The 17,367-nt window shown below is 42.7% G+C and overlaps 1 protein-coding gene across 2 annotated transcripts in view; it reads left to right on the forward strand.

Moving 5' to 3' along the window:
• The window catches only part of LOC142011603 (adhesion G protein-coupled receptor F5-like), a 73,733-nt gene that overhangs the window by 49,895 nt on the left and 6,471 nt on the right, over positions 1-17,367 (forward strand). For both annotated transcript variants that reach the window (XM_074991357.1, XM_074991358.1), the window contains exons 9-17: positions 449-661; positions 5,360-5,575; positions 6,577-6,741; positions 6,912-7,121; positions 8,106-8,318; positions 9,427-9,579; positions 9,995-10,200; positions 12,491-12,670; positions 14,436-15,839. In XM_074991357.1, coding sequence (XP_074847458.1) covers positions 449-661; positions 5,360-5,575; positions 6,577-6,741; positions 6,912-7,121; positions 8,106-8,318; positions 9,427-9,579; positions 9,995-10,200; positions 12,491-12,670; positions 14,436-15,839 — 2,960 coding nt within the window. The remainder of the gene's footprint in view (positions 1-448; positions 662-5,359; positions 5,576-6,576; positions 6,742-6,911; positions 7,122-8,105; positions 8,319-9,426; positions 9,580-9,994; positions 10,201-12,490; positions 12,671-14,435; positions 15,840-17,367) is intronic.

A 17,367-nucleotide genomic window follows, 5' to 3' on the forward strand; every position in this document is an offset into this window, starting at 1 on the left:
GCACACAGCATTTCCTATTGAGAACAAGAATGCTGTCCCCACAACAATGAAGACCAGCTAGCCTCTTCTAGGGAGACAAACTGAACATTGTACTGTTCATCACAAGAGATCATGGAGGCAAGAACTTGCAACCCAAGGCCTATCAAAACTGAGTCTGCTCAGCACCTTGGGCCCCAAACACCTATCTCCTCTGTGCATGTTGCAAATTTCACTATTCTTGCTGTGTATTATGCATCTACCCAGCTGACGGTCTGCACCCCAGAGGCGGCTGCATGTCATTGCAGATATAATTTGCGATAATACAAATAAAGTATAATATACAATAATGAATAATGTACAATATGTATAATTTGCGACGTGTCTTAGGCTTCCTTTGAGAGGGCAGGTGCTAGGTAAATGCCAGCAGAAGTAATAAACAAATAATACAAGCTTCTCCTTTCCTTGCTAGGTGAAATCAGCTTACTTGGGACCTCTGAGGACGTTTTCTCTGGTGATACAGTAAAAATGAAATGTGCTACAAAGTTGGGCATAAAGAACATGTCCTGGTACCATTCTGGACATCTCATCTCAAATAGCAGCTGGAGTTCAATATATACACAACATATAAATGAAACTACAACGTCATTTCTGACATTAAAATATGTTACACAGGATGATACTGGTACGGCTGAATCCCTCTTGCTAAAGCTGTAAATGCAAGTATATTCTTTGTAACTGGAAAAGAAACAAAGAACACAATGATTCTATTTATTTAAAACAGAAGGACAAAGGTACCTTTCCCTCCCATATTTTCATTTTCTTTAATGAATCTGCTTCTAAATAGCAGTGCCAGCCTACTGCATTTATTATAGTATAATTATTAATAGCTTAGAGTTCCATATCAAATTCACTTGGTAACTGTTTGGAGAGCTGTTTAAAAATAGGCGATCTGTTAGAGTGTAGTACTAAGGAGGCAAGTAACAGACTGGACAGGGAGTCTCTAACTGCGATCTACTATGTGACCTTGATCAGGCTACTTCACCTCATCTGTAAAAGGAGGTGATGGTACATACTTTTTTGCAAAGAGCTTTGAGATCTACAGATGCAAACTTCTGTAAACTGCTAAGTAATATTAGGCAGCACTTTCCATCAGAGTGAGGGAGGGGCTTGATCTGATCAAAGATACAGGCAATGTAGATGATTTTTGTAGTGGTAAGTTGGCTTGTGACAGTTCAGGAAGCCAGAGAAGTGGTCGAGGTAAGTGGTATGTTGGACTGATAAAGGAAATAGTAGGGGAAGATGGACTGTGGAGAAGAAGAGGAGGAGAACTCAGTAACTCCTCCATTAATCCTCTACAAGCTCCATGCCAGTCCCTTGCCTGGATGAAGGAGGAGGGTTGGTCAGATGAGTGTCAATGCGCTGACCGTCAAACAACAATATGAATGAAATGTGATGCCAGTACAACTAAATGATAAAAGATGCCTGCTCGAACATTGCCCAGAAAAAAAGGACCATGATACTAATGGACAGATCGGGATTAGGTTGATAAGTTGGCTACCGAAAGAAAATTACAACTAACACATATGCTATCCATTGGCACATGGTATGTCCCAACACTGTGGGCAACTGGAAAATTACAGTTGCTTTGGAATGAGATGGAAAGATACTGATGCGATATACTTGGACTGGCAGAGATGCATTGGACAGGATCAGGAGATATATGCAGTTTGCCAAGTCATTTGGTCAGGAAACGAAACGAAGCATGAAGCAGGAGTTGGATTCCTTCTTAGCAAAACAGCTAGAAGAGCATTATTAGGATACAAACCGGTGAGTGCCAGAATGATGGTAGCGAGATTCAAAGCAAAACTGTTCAACATCTCAGTCATTCAGCCATATGCACCCACGTCAGACAGAACGGAGGAAGAGATTGGGCTATTCTGTGAAGACTTGACAAAGACGGTAGAGGAGATACCAAAGAAAGAAGTGTTGATCATTGGAGGAGATTGGAATGCGAATATTGGAACAGATAAGGAAGGTTGGGAGAGAGTCAAGGGAAGGTTTGGATATGGAGAAAGAAACAAATTAGGTGAGAGACTACTAGAGTTTGCTACAGAGCATGAGATGGTGATCTGCAACATGAAATTTCAGCAAAAGGACTGTAGGACATGGACATGGTGATTGAATGATGGGAAGTCCAAGAACACGATAGATATGATTTTGATAACAAGATGGATAACATCAGTACAGCAGTGCCAAACTTTCCAAGGACCAGATATAGACTCAGACCACAGTCTAGTGGTCACAAACATCAAGATAAAACTCAAAGAAAGTATAAGACACAGTTTAAGAAAAGAAGAGATATGCTGAGGCTATGTGAGGAAGAAACAGGGAATGCATATTGAGCAGTGCTTGAAGAGAAGATTAAGAATATTGCCACAGAGAAAGACCTAGATAAGAGAGTCGCAGAGATAGCCACCATTATAGAAGAGTCAATTGAGCAGACTGTTCCAGAAGAAGAGAATATCAATAAGAAGTGGGTTACTCAGAAGACACTGAAGTTGGTTCAAGAGACGAGAGAGTTGAAGATCAGAAGAGATGTTTCTGAAATGGCGGAACAGCAATATAGGGAGAAATGTAATGAGGTAAGGAAAGCAGACAGAAAGGATAAGGAGAAATGGTTAGAGGAGCAATGTGAAGATATAGAGAGGTGTTATGATAAATGTAAGACTAGGGAGGTGTACAAAACAATTAGGGATATTAATAGGAAATGGCAAATGAAGCAGATGGTGATCAAAGATGAGAATGAAGAAGTGCTCATGAACAGAGAGAAGATTGTGAAATGATGAATGAGATATTGCACTGATCTACACAAAGCATACTTGGACCTGAGTGTCTCAGAGAGACTGATTGAAGAACTGAAAGAGATATAGTAACAGAGAGGGAGCCATGCTAGTCTCTATACTATCACAACAAAAAAACAGTCAAGTAGCACTTTAAAGACTAACAAAATAATTTATTAGGTGAGCTTTTGTGGGACAGACCCTGGTATGGCTATGGTCTGAAGAAGTGGGTCTGTCCCACAGAAGCTCACCTAATAAATTATTTTGTTAGTCTATAAAGTGCTACTTGACTGCTTTTTTTTTTTGAAAGAGATATATTCACCAAGCATCAAGAGCAAGACCGATATTTCGAAGGAGGAAGTAGAAAAGCAGCGAAACGACTAAAGAACAAGAGCCCTGGAAATGATAAGATCCAGAGAGAGATGATCAAATATGGCGGAGAAAGCATGATTCAGGAAATACATCAACTATGTAATAAAACATGGAAAGAAGGGAAGGCGCCTAAGGAATGGACAAGATCTGTGCTAGTGACAATACACAAGAAAGGAAGTACATTGTAGTGCAAGAACTACAGAACAATTGCCCTAACGAGTCATCTAGGCAAGGTGCTGTTGATGATACTAACTGAGAGACTAAGATCACAGATAGAAGAACATATAGCAGATGAGCAAACAGGGTTCAGAAAAGATAGAAGTACCATACAGCAGATATTGTCACTAAGACTGGTAGTGGAGAAAGCTGGATGAAAGAACAAGAATGTATACAGTTGCTTCGTTGATTTTCAAAAGGCATTTGACAGTATAGATCAGAAAGTGACTTGGGTGGTGTTGGAGTCGTATGGAGTGGATAGCAGACTGATACAGTTGTTGAAGGATATCAATGACAATACGGAGGCAGCAGCGAGAATATGTGGGGAGTTGGAAAGTTGGTTTAAAACAAGTAGAGATATGAGACAAGGAGATCAAATATCACCAAGTATCTTCATTGCACATCTGGAGAGAGTGATGGACAAGATCAAGGAAGAGGTAGGAGGGATATCTGTGCATGGGAAAAGAATTAACAACTTGAGGTTCGCAGATGATATAGTTATCATTGAGGAAGATGAGGAAAAGCTAGCGAAAATGGTGCAGATGCTAAACAAAGAAGGGAAGCGGTACGGATTGATTATGAACATCGATAAAACACAAACAATGGTATTTGGAGATAAGGAAATAGGAAGGAAGATCAGTGTGGATGGTATTGAACTAGAAAACATAGAGAAGTTCATACATCTGGGGAGCACCATAACGTATGATCTAAACTGTAAGAAGGAAATAGCGACTAAAATAGCAAAAGCAATAGTGAGTTTGAAGGCGATGGATAAGATGTGGAAAAGTAAAGTGATTATCTTAGGAATGAAGCTGAGTATCTTGAAAATGTTTGTATTCAGCAGCATGTTGTATGGATGTGAGACATGGATGATAAAGAAAGATTCGCAAAGAAGAATATTGGCATTCAAAAGGAGGTGTTATAGAAAGATTCTGAGAATAGGATGGATGCAGAAGGTCACCAATGAGGAATTATATAGGAAGATACAGCCAAAAGAGCACCTGCTGCAGAAGGTTATAAAATGGAGACTGCAACTATTTGGGCATATTTACAGAATCAATGATGAATGAAAAATCAAGACCCTGGTAATCGGCTTAATGGATGGTTCAAATAAAAGAGGCAGACCCACAGAAAATGGACAGATGATATAGTAGATTGGTGTGGAGCTAGTCTACAGAAACTAAGCCACTCTGCACTGGACAGGGAAAGATGGAAGTTAATAGTGAGAGAGGCATCAGACACCAATGGGTGCTGAGCCCACGGGTATTAATGATGATGATGATGAACACAGTACTATTTATTGGAAGGAAGAAGAGATGATTAGGCTGCAAGCTTGAGGGACAGAGAAAAAATTGGAATGACCAGCAATGATAGAGAAAAAAGACAGAGGGGCAGAGTTGGGAGCTCTGATACTACTAGTACATGACATAAGAGGCATGTGCAGTACTTCACAGTTCTCCCTAAAATACAGGTTGAAACTCTCTAGTATGTGAGGCTCTCATCTAGCAACATCCATAATCCAGTGTGATTTTAGTAGCTGGACACCCCTTATCGTGGGTTTGGCCAAGTTTCCTGTGGTCCCATGAACTTTGTTTACAGCCACCAGTTCTGGGTATCAGTGCTCTGTGCTGTTACTTAGCTGTAACTTATGCCTAAGTGTCTCCTGAGAGCTCAGTAAGCAGTGGAATTTTTGGTAATGTGCTACATAATACCGAAATCCTGTGGTTCAGCAAATTTTCTGCTTTAGCACCATTCTGGTCCCAAGGGAGCTGGACTAGAGAGGTTCAACCCATACCACTGTTCCAATGGGCCTATGACACATAGCTCCTGCAGTGGACCCATGACACAAATCTGTTATTGGGTTGGGGGTGAATAGCTGAACCTATTTCTGTTGCTTTAGCAGATTAAGGCAAATGAGTTCTCAGCAGTAAGATACTGTATTTCCTTTGCAGGTTCTTACACTTGCATTTTCACAAACCACACTCTGCGCTACAAAGTGTCAGTTACAGCAACAAACAATATAACAGTCACGCCAATTAATATTGTGCCGTCAAAGAACACTGAGGTTGTATGCAACGGTACCACAGTATTGTTGAGCTGCTGCATTGATAGAGATATACAGCTCTTCACTAGAAACTGGATACAATATGGTGCAATAGGTATTTCAGGTAAGACAGAACATATTCAGTCTCACATACAACAGGCAGAGCCTGAAGTCCAGATCTGGCCCCGGCTTGCCTGGATGAGGCCCATGAAGGTCAGGACTCCCTGCCCCGCCCCCCCAGCAGGAAGTGGACACTGATGGTCCAGCCGTGAAAACTCTCCTGACAGCCAGGTTGGAGTGCCAGTGGCAGCTTGAACCCCTGTGAGGCAGGAGCCCAGCCCAGAGCCTCAGACCCTGAATCAAATCATGCTACTACAGGCCAAATCTGGCCTACAGGCTGTAGATTCCCTACCCCTGGTTTAGAAATTATTTTAAAAATAGCTTTTTAGTGTATTGCTGAAGATTATAAAATCACATCTCTACAAAAATCTTCCCCACCCCTACTTCAGTAGCCATTGGGCTCAGGGGCACCACTTTAAATCCTAAGGATGGCCCTGATTATGTCTAACCCTCCTCTCTTGACACCCAAAATAGAGCTACAAGGTGGCCCTTCAAAATATTAGTTTCCTCTCAGATAAAGAGATGGCTTTAATATTTGCAGGATTTCTTTTTACTTTCCATTGCTTACTATAAGAAACGCTGTGAATCTGCCAATACTGTGATTATCTGACTCAAAATACTTCTCTCAGGCTTGAGTCAGAAACGCTTACTAACTGTGACTTCTCCTCACTCACCCAGACAGCGCTGTTGGACTCAGGGAGTATGTGGTGCCCAAGATGAGTAAGGATTGTAGAACTGGGCCAATGGGTGTCTTAGTTAATGGGCAAATGTCAAGAGTCACCACTAGGTATGCACATTGGCCCAGTCCTGAAGTCCACTGTGGCTTTTGCCCAAGAAAAGGCTGAGTGTGGACTTCAGGATGAGTGAGTTTAAAATGTCTCACTTTCAAAATGTGTACCTACACTGAGGGTTTGCATGGCCAGGACAAATCCTGTATCTACAGGCTTTACTTGTTGGGTTAGCCAGACAGCAGTGACAGCCCTGGGAATGTTTATTTGATTATAGGAACCACCAGCGTCACAGCAAACTGCACTGTGTACACTCTCCAAGCCAATCAGTCTCATTGCCCAAGTGACTTGTCTGGTACCAAGTCAACATACACGTGTGAGCTCAGGAGGCAAAATGGCACCGTCACAAGTAAAAGCATCCAAGTGACCTTTTTACGAATAGGTAAGGAGCCTTTGATGAATGCTGCTAGAATCTGATTGCACACAGCTGAGTGTAAGTGCCTTGCGCAACGGATTGTGGCTCTGTTTTCTCCATATGGCACACTGCTTACCTATTGTGCCACAGGCAAAGAATAAATAACAATAATGTATCATTTATCTTATATTTTGCAGCAAACGTAGCAATATCCTCCAGCACAAAAGTTCAAGTTTCTGAGGGACGCAAATTTTCTCTAACATGCATCAGTGATATGAGCAAATATGACCACGTCACCTGGCAAATCGGGCCCAAAATTATAGACCCGAGGCTATATGTCAGCACGAGTTCATCCACCGAAGCCAGGTCCATGCTCACAGTGATGAGTGCAACTCAGCAATGGAATGGTAAGTGAAGGTATCTCGCCACAGTTTGTTTTGGGCAGAATGGGAAGGTAGGTGATACTGCCAACCATTTGAAAATTAGAACTCCACCTAAGCCCCTGTCCATCAAGACACTTAAACCACAGACTCAGCTTTCATCACACAAGTGGTCCCACTGAAGTCACTAGAACAGGATGGATACTGTATCTCCCAACCTTGACCAGCAGGTTAGTGTCAGTCTCATGGTGACTCTCTCAATTACTTTAAGTATTTCATGCAAAGTGGAACAGTTCCAACAAATGGGATTGAGAGAGCCGTATCCCAGAGGTTAGGATGCTCACAGGAGTGGTAGGAGACCTGTATCCAAATCCTATCTGCAAATCAGGTAGAGTGGGGATTTGAGCCTGCATCTTTCACGTCCTGTCTCAGTAGTACAATTTTTCTATGTGAAGGGAGCACTGTCAGTTCCTGCACAATTCAGAAAGGCATCTACACAATTCCTGCAGTGCACAATTCAGTAGGCATCTACTAACCTGGCTATTGTGCTTGAGTGCTTGCAGGTACACTTCTGATTTAGGTCATCATTTTTCTTTTCCTGATCTCTGTCTTCATGGCACACAAGCCTCCATAAACAGCCACACAGGCCGTGTCTACACTAGCACAAAACTTTGAAATGGCCATCCAAATAGCCTTTTTGAAGGTTAGTAATGAGGCACTGAAATGCATATTCAGCACCTGACTAGTACGCCACCAGCCGTGGCTTTTCAAAATGGCCATGTTTCACGTCAGCGTGGCTCATCCAGATGGGGGTCCTTTTCGAAAGGACCCCGCCAACTTCAAAATTCCCTTCTTCCTATCTGCTGGACATTTCAAAGTTTTGCACTAGTGTAGACATAACCCCAGAGACATATACCATGCTCATAAAAATGTAACATAGGTATTTTACCAGATCATCAATCTGCATTCAGTGGCTTTCAGCTGAGGCCTGTTTTCTTTAATGGCTTGCAGGCACCTATATTTGCACATTCTTTCAGAAGTTTTTCCAAAGTTCTGCTAATACAACAGTTGAGATTGTTCCTCTGCCTCTGAAGCAGCATATTATACTGGATCCCATTCAAGGAGTTATACAATGCAACACACCTCGGGTCCTAAGATGCTGTACAGCCAGAATGGAAAACTACAATGTCATATTCACTGTTGAAGAAAGGGAGTTTAAAGGCGGTAAGAAAGCTAATGCTTTACTCTGAAAACAGTATTGAATGTTGTGGATAATTGTGGATAGCCACCATAAGATTCACTTCTTCTATGATACCCACAATAGGTGAACAAATAGTATAAGTAGTTTTCAAATGTATTATCTTGTTACTGTAACCCAGGTTCTTCATGTCCTTGTGCTTTGTTGCCCCTAATCATTTTATCATGTCTAATTTGGGATTGTCACCTTTTTGATTCCTAGACGTGTCTTTCTGTTCATGCCACAGTGTAGATCGTGCACTCCCATAATTTAGTCTTGAAGGGTCTGACCCTGGTCCTGTTGGAGTTAATGGAAGTTCTGTCATTTACTTCCATAAGCAGCAGCCTGCGATCAAAATAGCAATAAGAGACATTTTTTCAAATTCAGTTACAAAATCAATACTTCAAGAGCCACAATGCACGTGACTATGAGACAGTCCTTAATAAATATATAAAAGATAATAAAGTCAAACTGTACTTTTTGTCATCCCTATTTTGAGAACAGCAAACACCAAATGATTTTTACCAGTTAGAAAGTTAAGTTATCCCTATCCCCCAGCTTTACCACCCATCCTGCAAACTGCCACCCCAATCCCAGCTTTGACTCCTTCATTAGAATGCCATGTCGAAGTAGCGTATTTCAACGTAGAGACATCAAAATAAGCTACTTCGATGCATAGTATATCCACATCCTTCTGGGCTAGCGCCATCGATGTTCAACATTGATGTAGCGATGGGAAACATCGGAAGGGGCCCCCGGAGAGCATCTACACACAAAATCAGCTCCTTTTGAAATAAGGGGCCAGGAAAGCCTGCGGATGGGGTCACAGGGCGGACTAGCCCTTCTGGGGCAACAGCAAGCTGCTCCTTTAAAGGGCCCCTCCCAAATGCATGCAGCCTGCACAGCACAAAGCCTGCGGAAATGACACCAGAGCCACTTCGTCAGATCTGGAAATAGTAGGAGACGATGCCTAGAAGGGCTCAGAAAGCTGTTCTGTAAGTGGTTGAGAAAGCAATTTTTCACAAGCACTTCCTGTTCTACTCTAATTAGGGGACCAAAGTATTACACTAACACTCCCGAAATCTTTCTTTCTAGTGCCTGAAAGAGAAGGAAACCCAAGGTGCTATTCATACAATTATACAAAAAGCTGCAGCTCAGTGACAAATGTAATAACAGTATTCTGTGACTTCATGAATCGCCTTCAGGATAAGGTCACAAGTCCACCGATGAGACTAACTGTTATAAAAGGTGAGAAGAAAGCTTCCTAATTACAGACACCAACTGAATGTACAAGCCTAAAATACTTGCCAAATCAAAGGACGTTTGTAGTTTCAATGGGGGCTGCTTAATAGCAGCAGCATGAGCACTAAGTAGAGCTGGTTGGGAATTTTCTGTGTAACGTTCTTTTTTGTATATAAAACGGTTTTCCTAAGAAAAGGTCAATTTTGCTAAAATCTTGAAAACCGAAACAAGGTGTTTTGTTTTCGCACAATTTGACAGTGATCTCTGATGCCATCTAAGCTGCCTTCATGCCTCATGGAATTATAGTTCTTTTTCCTCAAGCCCCCGGTATTCTCTATAGGCTGGCCGTGGTAGTTGTACTACATCTCCCATGATTCAGTTCTATTCCATGTCATGCAGTTATTTCTTTTTCTTAATATAGAAAATAAAGGTATGTGCACAGATGGCTTTGATGTGGGAGAGCAAGGAACACAGATAATAAAACCATGCCCCATCTCCAAATATGTGAATGTCAGGAGCAACCCCATCAGAGGAAACCTAATCTATGTGTGTGCTAACAAAACCTGGAATCTTGCTAGTAACAGCTGCCTATCTGACCAACTAAATACCCTGTTCAGTGATGCTGAGGTAACAAACTTTGTGCTCTTTTCATGTTTTTTTTCCTGTAGCATTAAATAAAGAGTAGAAGGTGCATTCAATTTGTTTCTATTTTTCAAGTGTATTAGCCAAGTGAAGAGACATTCAGTATTAGAGAAATGCAACTGTTCAACTAAAAATGCTTTCAAGGACAGGTAATAAACTCTTTGTTCCATGGGCTCTGGGGAATTCTGAGTGGTAGAATAATTTAGAACAACCTGATGTGGTGTTTATCAAGGCAACTGAAGGGACAGGGGATGCGAGGCAAGGAAAATTCTATTCCAGTCTAAGGCAGCCGTTCCCAACCTTTTCAAGACAGTGACCTATTCTGACAAATCAGGAAGACTTTGTGACCCAAGGCGATTCAAAACTGAGTGGGGGGGTGGGGCAGGCAGGGCGGGAGAGGTGTTTTCTCCCCTGGGAATTTTTTTCTTTTTTTAATAAATCTCGATTCTGTTTTACCCTCCTTGAACATTTTTACATCCCATGAAAATTTCATCTGGATCCGCCCTTAAAATTTATATAATTGAAATTAAATAAAACAATCAATATGTATTTGAAAAAGTATATTTGCAGGTGTCAGGACAGGTGTGTATAGTAGTGCTGTGTGTAATGTCAGTGTATGTGTGTGTGTGTAAGCACTGATAATGCTGTGCATAGAGTGTGCTGATGGCAGTGGCACTGTGTGCAGGAGCAAAGGAGAGTGTGGTGCTGTGCACAGGGCCAGGAGGTGTGCAATGCTGTGCACAGACAGGGCAGGGTATCTGTGGTAGTGCTGTGTGTACATGATCAAGGAGTGTGGGTGGTGCTGTGCGCAGAGGATGGGTGTGTGTGGTGCTTTGCACAGGGGTAGGGAGGATGGGTGTCACTATTTGCAGGGGCATGGTACTTGGAGGTGACAGTTAAATCCCTCTCAGCCCCAGACTGCCCCCGATACATCACACACGCTCTGCACCCTGCTTTACCAGGCTGCCACTGGCTCTTCTGTGTTGGTCCCTCCAGCTGTCCTACTCCCCCCCACCTGCAGCACGGGCAGTTCCCTGCCCTGCCATGCTGAATGGGATTCAATTTAATTGGTTTAATGGACAGATCCCTCCTGCTGGATATTAAACCAATTACACTGAGTTCCATTTCAGTAAAGATACCAAAATATTGCAAATTTTGTATTCTAAATGCACTGAAAAGGTGGAGAAATGTTGGCTCAGTCTGCAAGATAGTAAAGCAGCATGGAAAAAGGACTGTCCAGTTCTCTCTGACTTGGTGTAAAGGTCCTGATTCAGAAAACCATTCCCCCTCAGGACAGCACTTAAGCACATGCATACCTTTAGCACATACTGAAGTCTTACTGACCTTAACAAGACTTCAGCACATCCTTAAACATGTGTTTAAGGGTTGTCTTGAATCAAGGCTTTGTCCCATGCACATCTTCACAGTCGATGTGCTATACTACACATAATCAACCTTGGGGCCACAAGCATAATCTGCTACCACTTACCTTAAAAATAGGTAACACTTAGCAGTTAATAGTCAGACTTTTATCTGCCTTGAGTGTATATAGCACATGTACCATGAGTAGCTCTGACTGGAGCATTAATGGCACTCCACAGCTAGCGAGGGCCACCACAAGACAGAGCCGTCAGAGGAAGTAAGGCACACAATTATGGCAAAGTCAGACAGACAAGTTTCCCCAGGGCTGTCCCACCCTAGCAGAATGCATGCTCCTTGCCTTTGGTTCTACTGTTGTGCTGCCTGTGAATCAGTGTGCTTGCAATACCCATGAACATGTTCCTGTCCTCTGTTCACACTTCCATGGCTGGATGGTCTGTCCTGCTGTGACCTTTGCACTGATCATTAACAGTGGTCCCTCTTTGCAGGCACATCTGGCTACACTTCACAAGTAGTTCCAGGCTATCCCTTGCTGTCAGCTAATCCCTGTCTTGAAATACTTCCCACTGCAAGGTGTCTGGTTGAGTGGTTGGTAGAAACACTCCCATTTTTGCTTTTGGCATCATAAACAGCTCCCTATTGTGGGCAGGGAACTGGACTTGATGACCTCCTGAGGTCTCTTCCTGCTCTATGAGTCTATGACCAACCCCCCAACAGAAACAACAGCAGCTGCTGCTGCATCCTTTTCTTCTCATTTAGAAATCACCTCTTCCTCTGTCCGTCCAGACTGGTGGGGGAGTTACACTTCTCCTATATACTCACAGTGTATTTCAAGTGAAGATCAAGCCCCAGGGGCATTGCAAATATGTAACATCATGTCTAACTTCTATTCTAGTCTTTGGTGTCTGGTCCTCAGACAACAGCACAGATACCAACATATCTTGAGAATCTTCGCAATGGAGCAGTGCAGGGAGAACAAGAAATAAACAATTCGCCTCAAAACCTGGGGGCATTAATTACCATCCTGGATTTGGTTTCAGAGAAAGTGACAGACACAGAACCACGCGCAATGGAAGTAAGTTACAGTTAAGCCTTGCAGAAGTTGGTTGGTTATTTGGCTTCTGCATCAGCTGGGACTGTACTCCCTGAACAGTTAATGCATGGACTAGGAAGGAGCCTGGGGAGTGATAAAGTAAAAGGCAGTAAGAACAAACGCACACATGAAGGCAAGATTATGAATGGCCTTGAAGATGAGGTCCATGAACTTCACTCTTATATGAAAAGGCTCATGAAAAGGGTGACACAGTTGAAGTAACGGGAGGGAAAAAGATTACTACCAGCACAACATCTAGAAGTGTGCTAGGAGGTTTACAGAACATAGAAGATGCTGTCTCTGACGCTGAGCTGATTGTCTAAAATTAAGACTATCTTCCAGTGAGTATAACAAAGAGTGGAGCACGTAGAGGAGGAGGACAGAGGTTATGATGATGTGGTCACACATTTAATCAAGTCAAGATAGTTCCCTCAGATTTATAAAGCAGGAACTGGGTGATTGCTTCTTCAATAAATTACTGTGTTCATAGAGAAGTTATAAGTTACTGGGCGGGGAAGTGCCACATGAAACTGAGATGATGGAAATGGAGAAGGCAGTTGAGGTTAAGAAAATATGTGCATGGCAGATTTGGGAGAAAGCTATGGTGAGGAATGATATGTTAGGAGTAGGTATGGGAAAGCCGAGAATATTAAATGTGGAAGAGTCATGATCAGGTCAGGGAAAGCAAATGACAATAAAAAAAGGTGAATTGCAAGAGCTGAACCAGGAACAGACATGGAGTGGCGTTAGAGAGGACAGGACTGCTTTTCAGTAATACAGTAAACCCTCAATTTAATGGACTAATGGGGGAGAGGGGTGTCCGTTAAACACGAAATTCCATTAAATCTGAGGATTTACTATGTATATGCGTCGCGCCCACCACTCCCACCAGGCTCCCCCAGCCCCAGTCTCCCCTACAAAAAAATATAGACGACTCACCAGAGCCGCTGCTCCTTGAGACGCCGTGGCTTGGAGACCCACTGGAGCCGCAGCTGGAGACTCCATCGCTGTTTGGAGCGCAACTGTGGCCAGAAATTCCACTTCTGCCGCGGTAGCAGGACCCACAATGGCTGGAGACTCCATTGCGGCCTGGATGAGCTGCAGCCACCATAGCTGCCATGTGCTCCTCCCACCAGTGATGGGGCGCATAGGTGAGTGCCATCTGCCCCAATACTTGCCCCACCCCTGGTGGGAGGAGTGCGTGGTCGCTCCAGCAGCAGTAGCTCTGGTATGTCACCTGACATACTTTTTTGGGGGGTAGTGGGACTGGTGGATTTAGAATTTTATGGATCCCAGGAGACTTTGGGAATGGCGGGGGGTGGGGTGGAGCTGGCAGATGTCAGCTTCCTTAATCCGTTAAATTGGGGTCCATAATATCGAGGGTTTACTTTCTACCTAGCTGGAAGGAATGTCAAGTTTCAACAGGAGCCTTACACCAACTGATTCCACAGCTAAAAACCCTGGATGTCTGAGCAAAAAGGAGACAAGTCAGAGATAAACACACAGGCTGCAAACCTGGGTGTCAGGGCTGGAGCCAGGTAAAAAAGTAGCAGCATTAAAAGGAAAGATGAACACCTGTTTCCAGTGACTCTAACTTGAGACAGGACATCCAGAGGGAATGTCTGAGGAATTAATTGGACAAAAGAAGAGGCCGGGCTAGCAAGACAGATTTCAGAACATCTTGACATTATTATTGTAGGAGCAATGATCGTAAAAAACTTCATTAACACCAAGCTTTGTATTACAGAATTTCCTCTCTACAGTGGACATTATTGTCAGCAATTCCACAATAGATTCCTGGAAAAAACTGAACAACCAGGAAACACAAAAGAGTACCAAGTTACTGAATTCAGTGGAGAAATTTTCCCAGTCCTTCCAGCCAGTTGATAATGCCATTCCTTCTATCATCAACAGCAACCTTCAGCTGCAAGGTACAGTTATCACAGAAAACAGCACATCGGACTATCACACAAGCTTTATTTTCTCTACTTCAGCAAACCTCAGTGGTAATGTGTTCATTAGTGCAAATGAGATTCAGAGGCTGGAAGCAAACACAACCATCATCAGTGTGGCTTTCTCTACACTCAAATACATTCTGCCCCAGTCCAATGAGACAGATGTTGTCAATGGCTTGGTGATGACAACAACCGTGAACAGAAACCTCACACAGGACTTTCAAATCAATCTGACCTTTGCCAAAAGCAATGCTTCCCTGGGAAATCCCAAGTGTGTCTTCTGGAACTTCTCCCTCTCAGAAGGTGTAGGAGGATGGGATCACACCGGCTGTGAATCTACGGATACCGGAAGCAGTGTCATTTGCACCTGCAATCATTTGAGTTCATTCTCAATTCTTATGTCACCCAACATGGATTCCAACACAACTGCATATTCTAACGCAACTGAACAAGCACTAAGTTACATTACCTATATCGGTCTGTACATATCTGTGACAAGTTTGGTGGTCTGCATTTTAATTGAATCCCTGGTATGGAAATATGTGACCAAAAACAGAACCTCCTACATGCGTCATGTCTGTATCTTGAACATAGCTGTGTCTCTTCTGATTGCAGACATCTGGTTCATTGTTGCTGCCTCCACGCTAAATGGAAAGAAGACAGTGAATGAAGGTGTCTGCATAGCTGCCACCTTTTTCATCCACTTGTTCTACCTCTGTGTCTTTTTCTGGATGCTTGCCATGGGCCTCATGATCTTCTATCACCTGGTCTTCATTTTACATGACACTAGCAAGACCATCCAGAAAACTGTAGTATTCTGTTTGGGTTATGGGTGTCCTCTCATTATATCAGTCATCACCATAGCTGTCACTCAGCCACATTACGCTTACAAGAGGGAACAAGCTTGCTGGCTCAACTGGGAGAAAAGCAAAGCTCTCCTTGCCTTTGTTTTACCTGCACTGATCATTGTGGCTGTGAATTTGATCGCTGGTGTTGTTGTCATAGTCAAAATACTCAGGCCTGTTGTTGGGGACAAGCCAAGCAAGCAGGAGAGGAGCTCCTTGATTCAAGCCATCAAAAGTGTTGGCATTCTGACGCCACTATTAGGCTTCACCTGGGGATTTGGACTTGTAATCATGATTGAAGAGAGCTCAGTTGTTATACATATACTATTTAATCTCCTCAATGCTTTCCAGGTGAGTAACATGTATGCACTGCTTTACTTTTTCAGGATCGCTTAACACAGACTCATAGAAAGAGAAGACAGGGAACACTGAAACTCTCATGCTCCTGAAGACACAGGGAACTTATTGTTTTTCTTACTGACAGGTTGCAGATGAAAGTGACACCCCTAACCCCAAAGTCTCTGCCAATATGTTGTGGAATAATTCTTTCCTGAAATTAGGCAAACCGCTCTACTTTGTGCATGTATATCCTTTATGGTTAAGGCTGTACTCCAATTTTTAGGCACCAACAGACTCCACTTTCTGAAGTGCCACTTTAGGAGGTTATCATTTCCAAATAATTAGGGACTGTAGAATGGCAGTTGGACATTATAAGTTGATGAGCAATACTAATAAGTGGGAAGCAGGCCTGCTGATGGGGGTGAGGCAAAGTGTATACTTGCCCCAAGGCCCAGTATGGTAAAGGTGGCAGCTGGAGCTCTGGGACACTTTGAACTGCCGCAGCAGCACTGCTCTGGCTGTACATGGCTGAGGGTGACGGGAGGGGCAACACTGCAATCTAAGTGGTGTTGAGTGCTGACTGCTCTTGGCTCCGCCCCTTCTGGGGCACAGAGCTGGGGCCCACCTTACACTTTGCCCTGGGGCCTACAGCTGCTTTTGGACCCGCTGCTGGGAAGTAAACAACTGAAATGGGCCAACCCATCTGACTATTTTCTGCCAGTCATGAGATGAGATTTTTATTTGCAGAATAAGTTCTAACAGTTAATGAGGTAACCTGGGAATTCTGGGTCCGTGTTCTCTTTCTGCTTTTGATTCTGCCCAGGGCTTTCTGCTCCATGGCATCCCCAGAAACCAGATTCCTGTAGAGCTGGGACCATGTTCCCTTTCACGGAGCACTTTGGAGTTTTTGGTTTCTTTGAAGATAAGAAAATACCCCAACATTTTGAAATATGAAATTCTCCAGGAAATGGAATTCTCATTCTCTACACAGCTCTGCCAACAAATAATTCATATGTTGAAAGCACTCAGACTCCCCTAGTGAAATGCCTTTTAAAACAGAACATAACATAAATAAGCATTTGAGGGAGAAGGGGAAAGGAAATTTTGGAATAAATATTGTGAGGATTGTTTTTTCCTTCATTTGCCCAGTATGGAAAATTTGTAAATTTTGGGAAAAATTCAAAAAAGGACTATTAAATAGAATATTTTTCTCTGAATTAACAATGATATAATTTAGAGTCATGTTTATAAAAAAAAAATCATTACTGCTGCCCTTGTGGCTTGCCAAATATTTTCACATAATAAGTATATAAAATGACCAAAACATTTTTCTGGGCAAAAAACACACCTTAATACCTTGGAGTCCAGCTGAGACTTATCCATATTTCTAGATGTATGTGTTATTATTACCTGAATAAAAACAATAGAAATTATACTTATTATTTCATAAATATACCAACCAGTAATTTTTAATGTGATAACTAAATTATACATATATGGGTGGTCCTCATTGTAAGTCACATCACTATAAGTCGTTTCA

The sequence above is a fragment of the Carettochelys insculpta genome, chromosome 3 (assembly GCF_033958435.1).
Source record: "Carettochelys insculpta isolate YL-2023 chromosome 3, ASM3395843v1, whole genome shotgun sequence".
Classification (NCBI taxonomy): Eukaryota; Metazoa; Chordata; order Testudines; family Carettochelyidae; genus Carettochelys; species Carettochelys insculpta.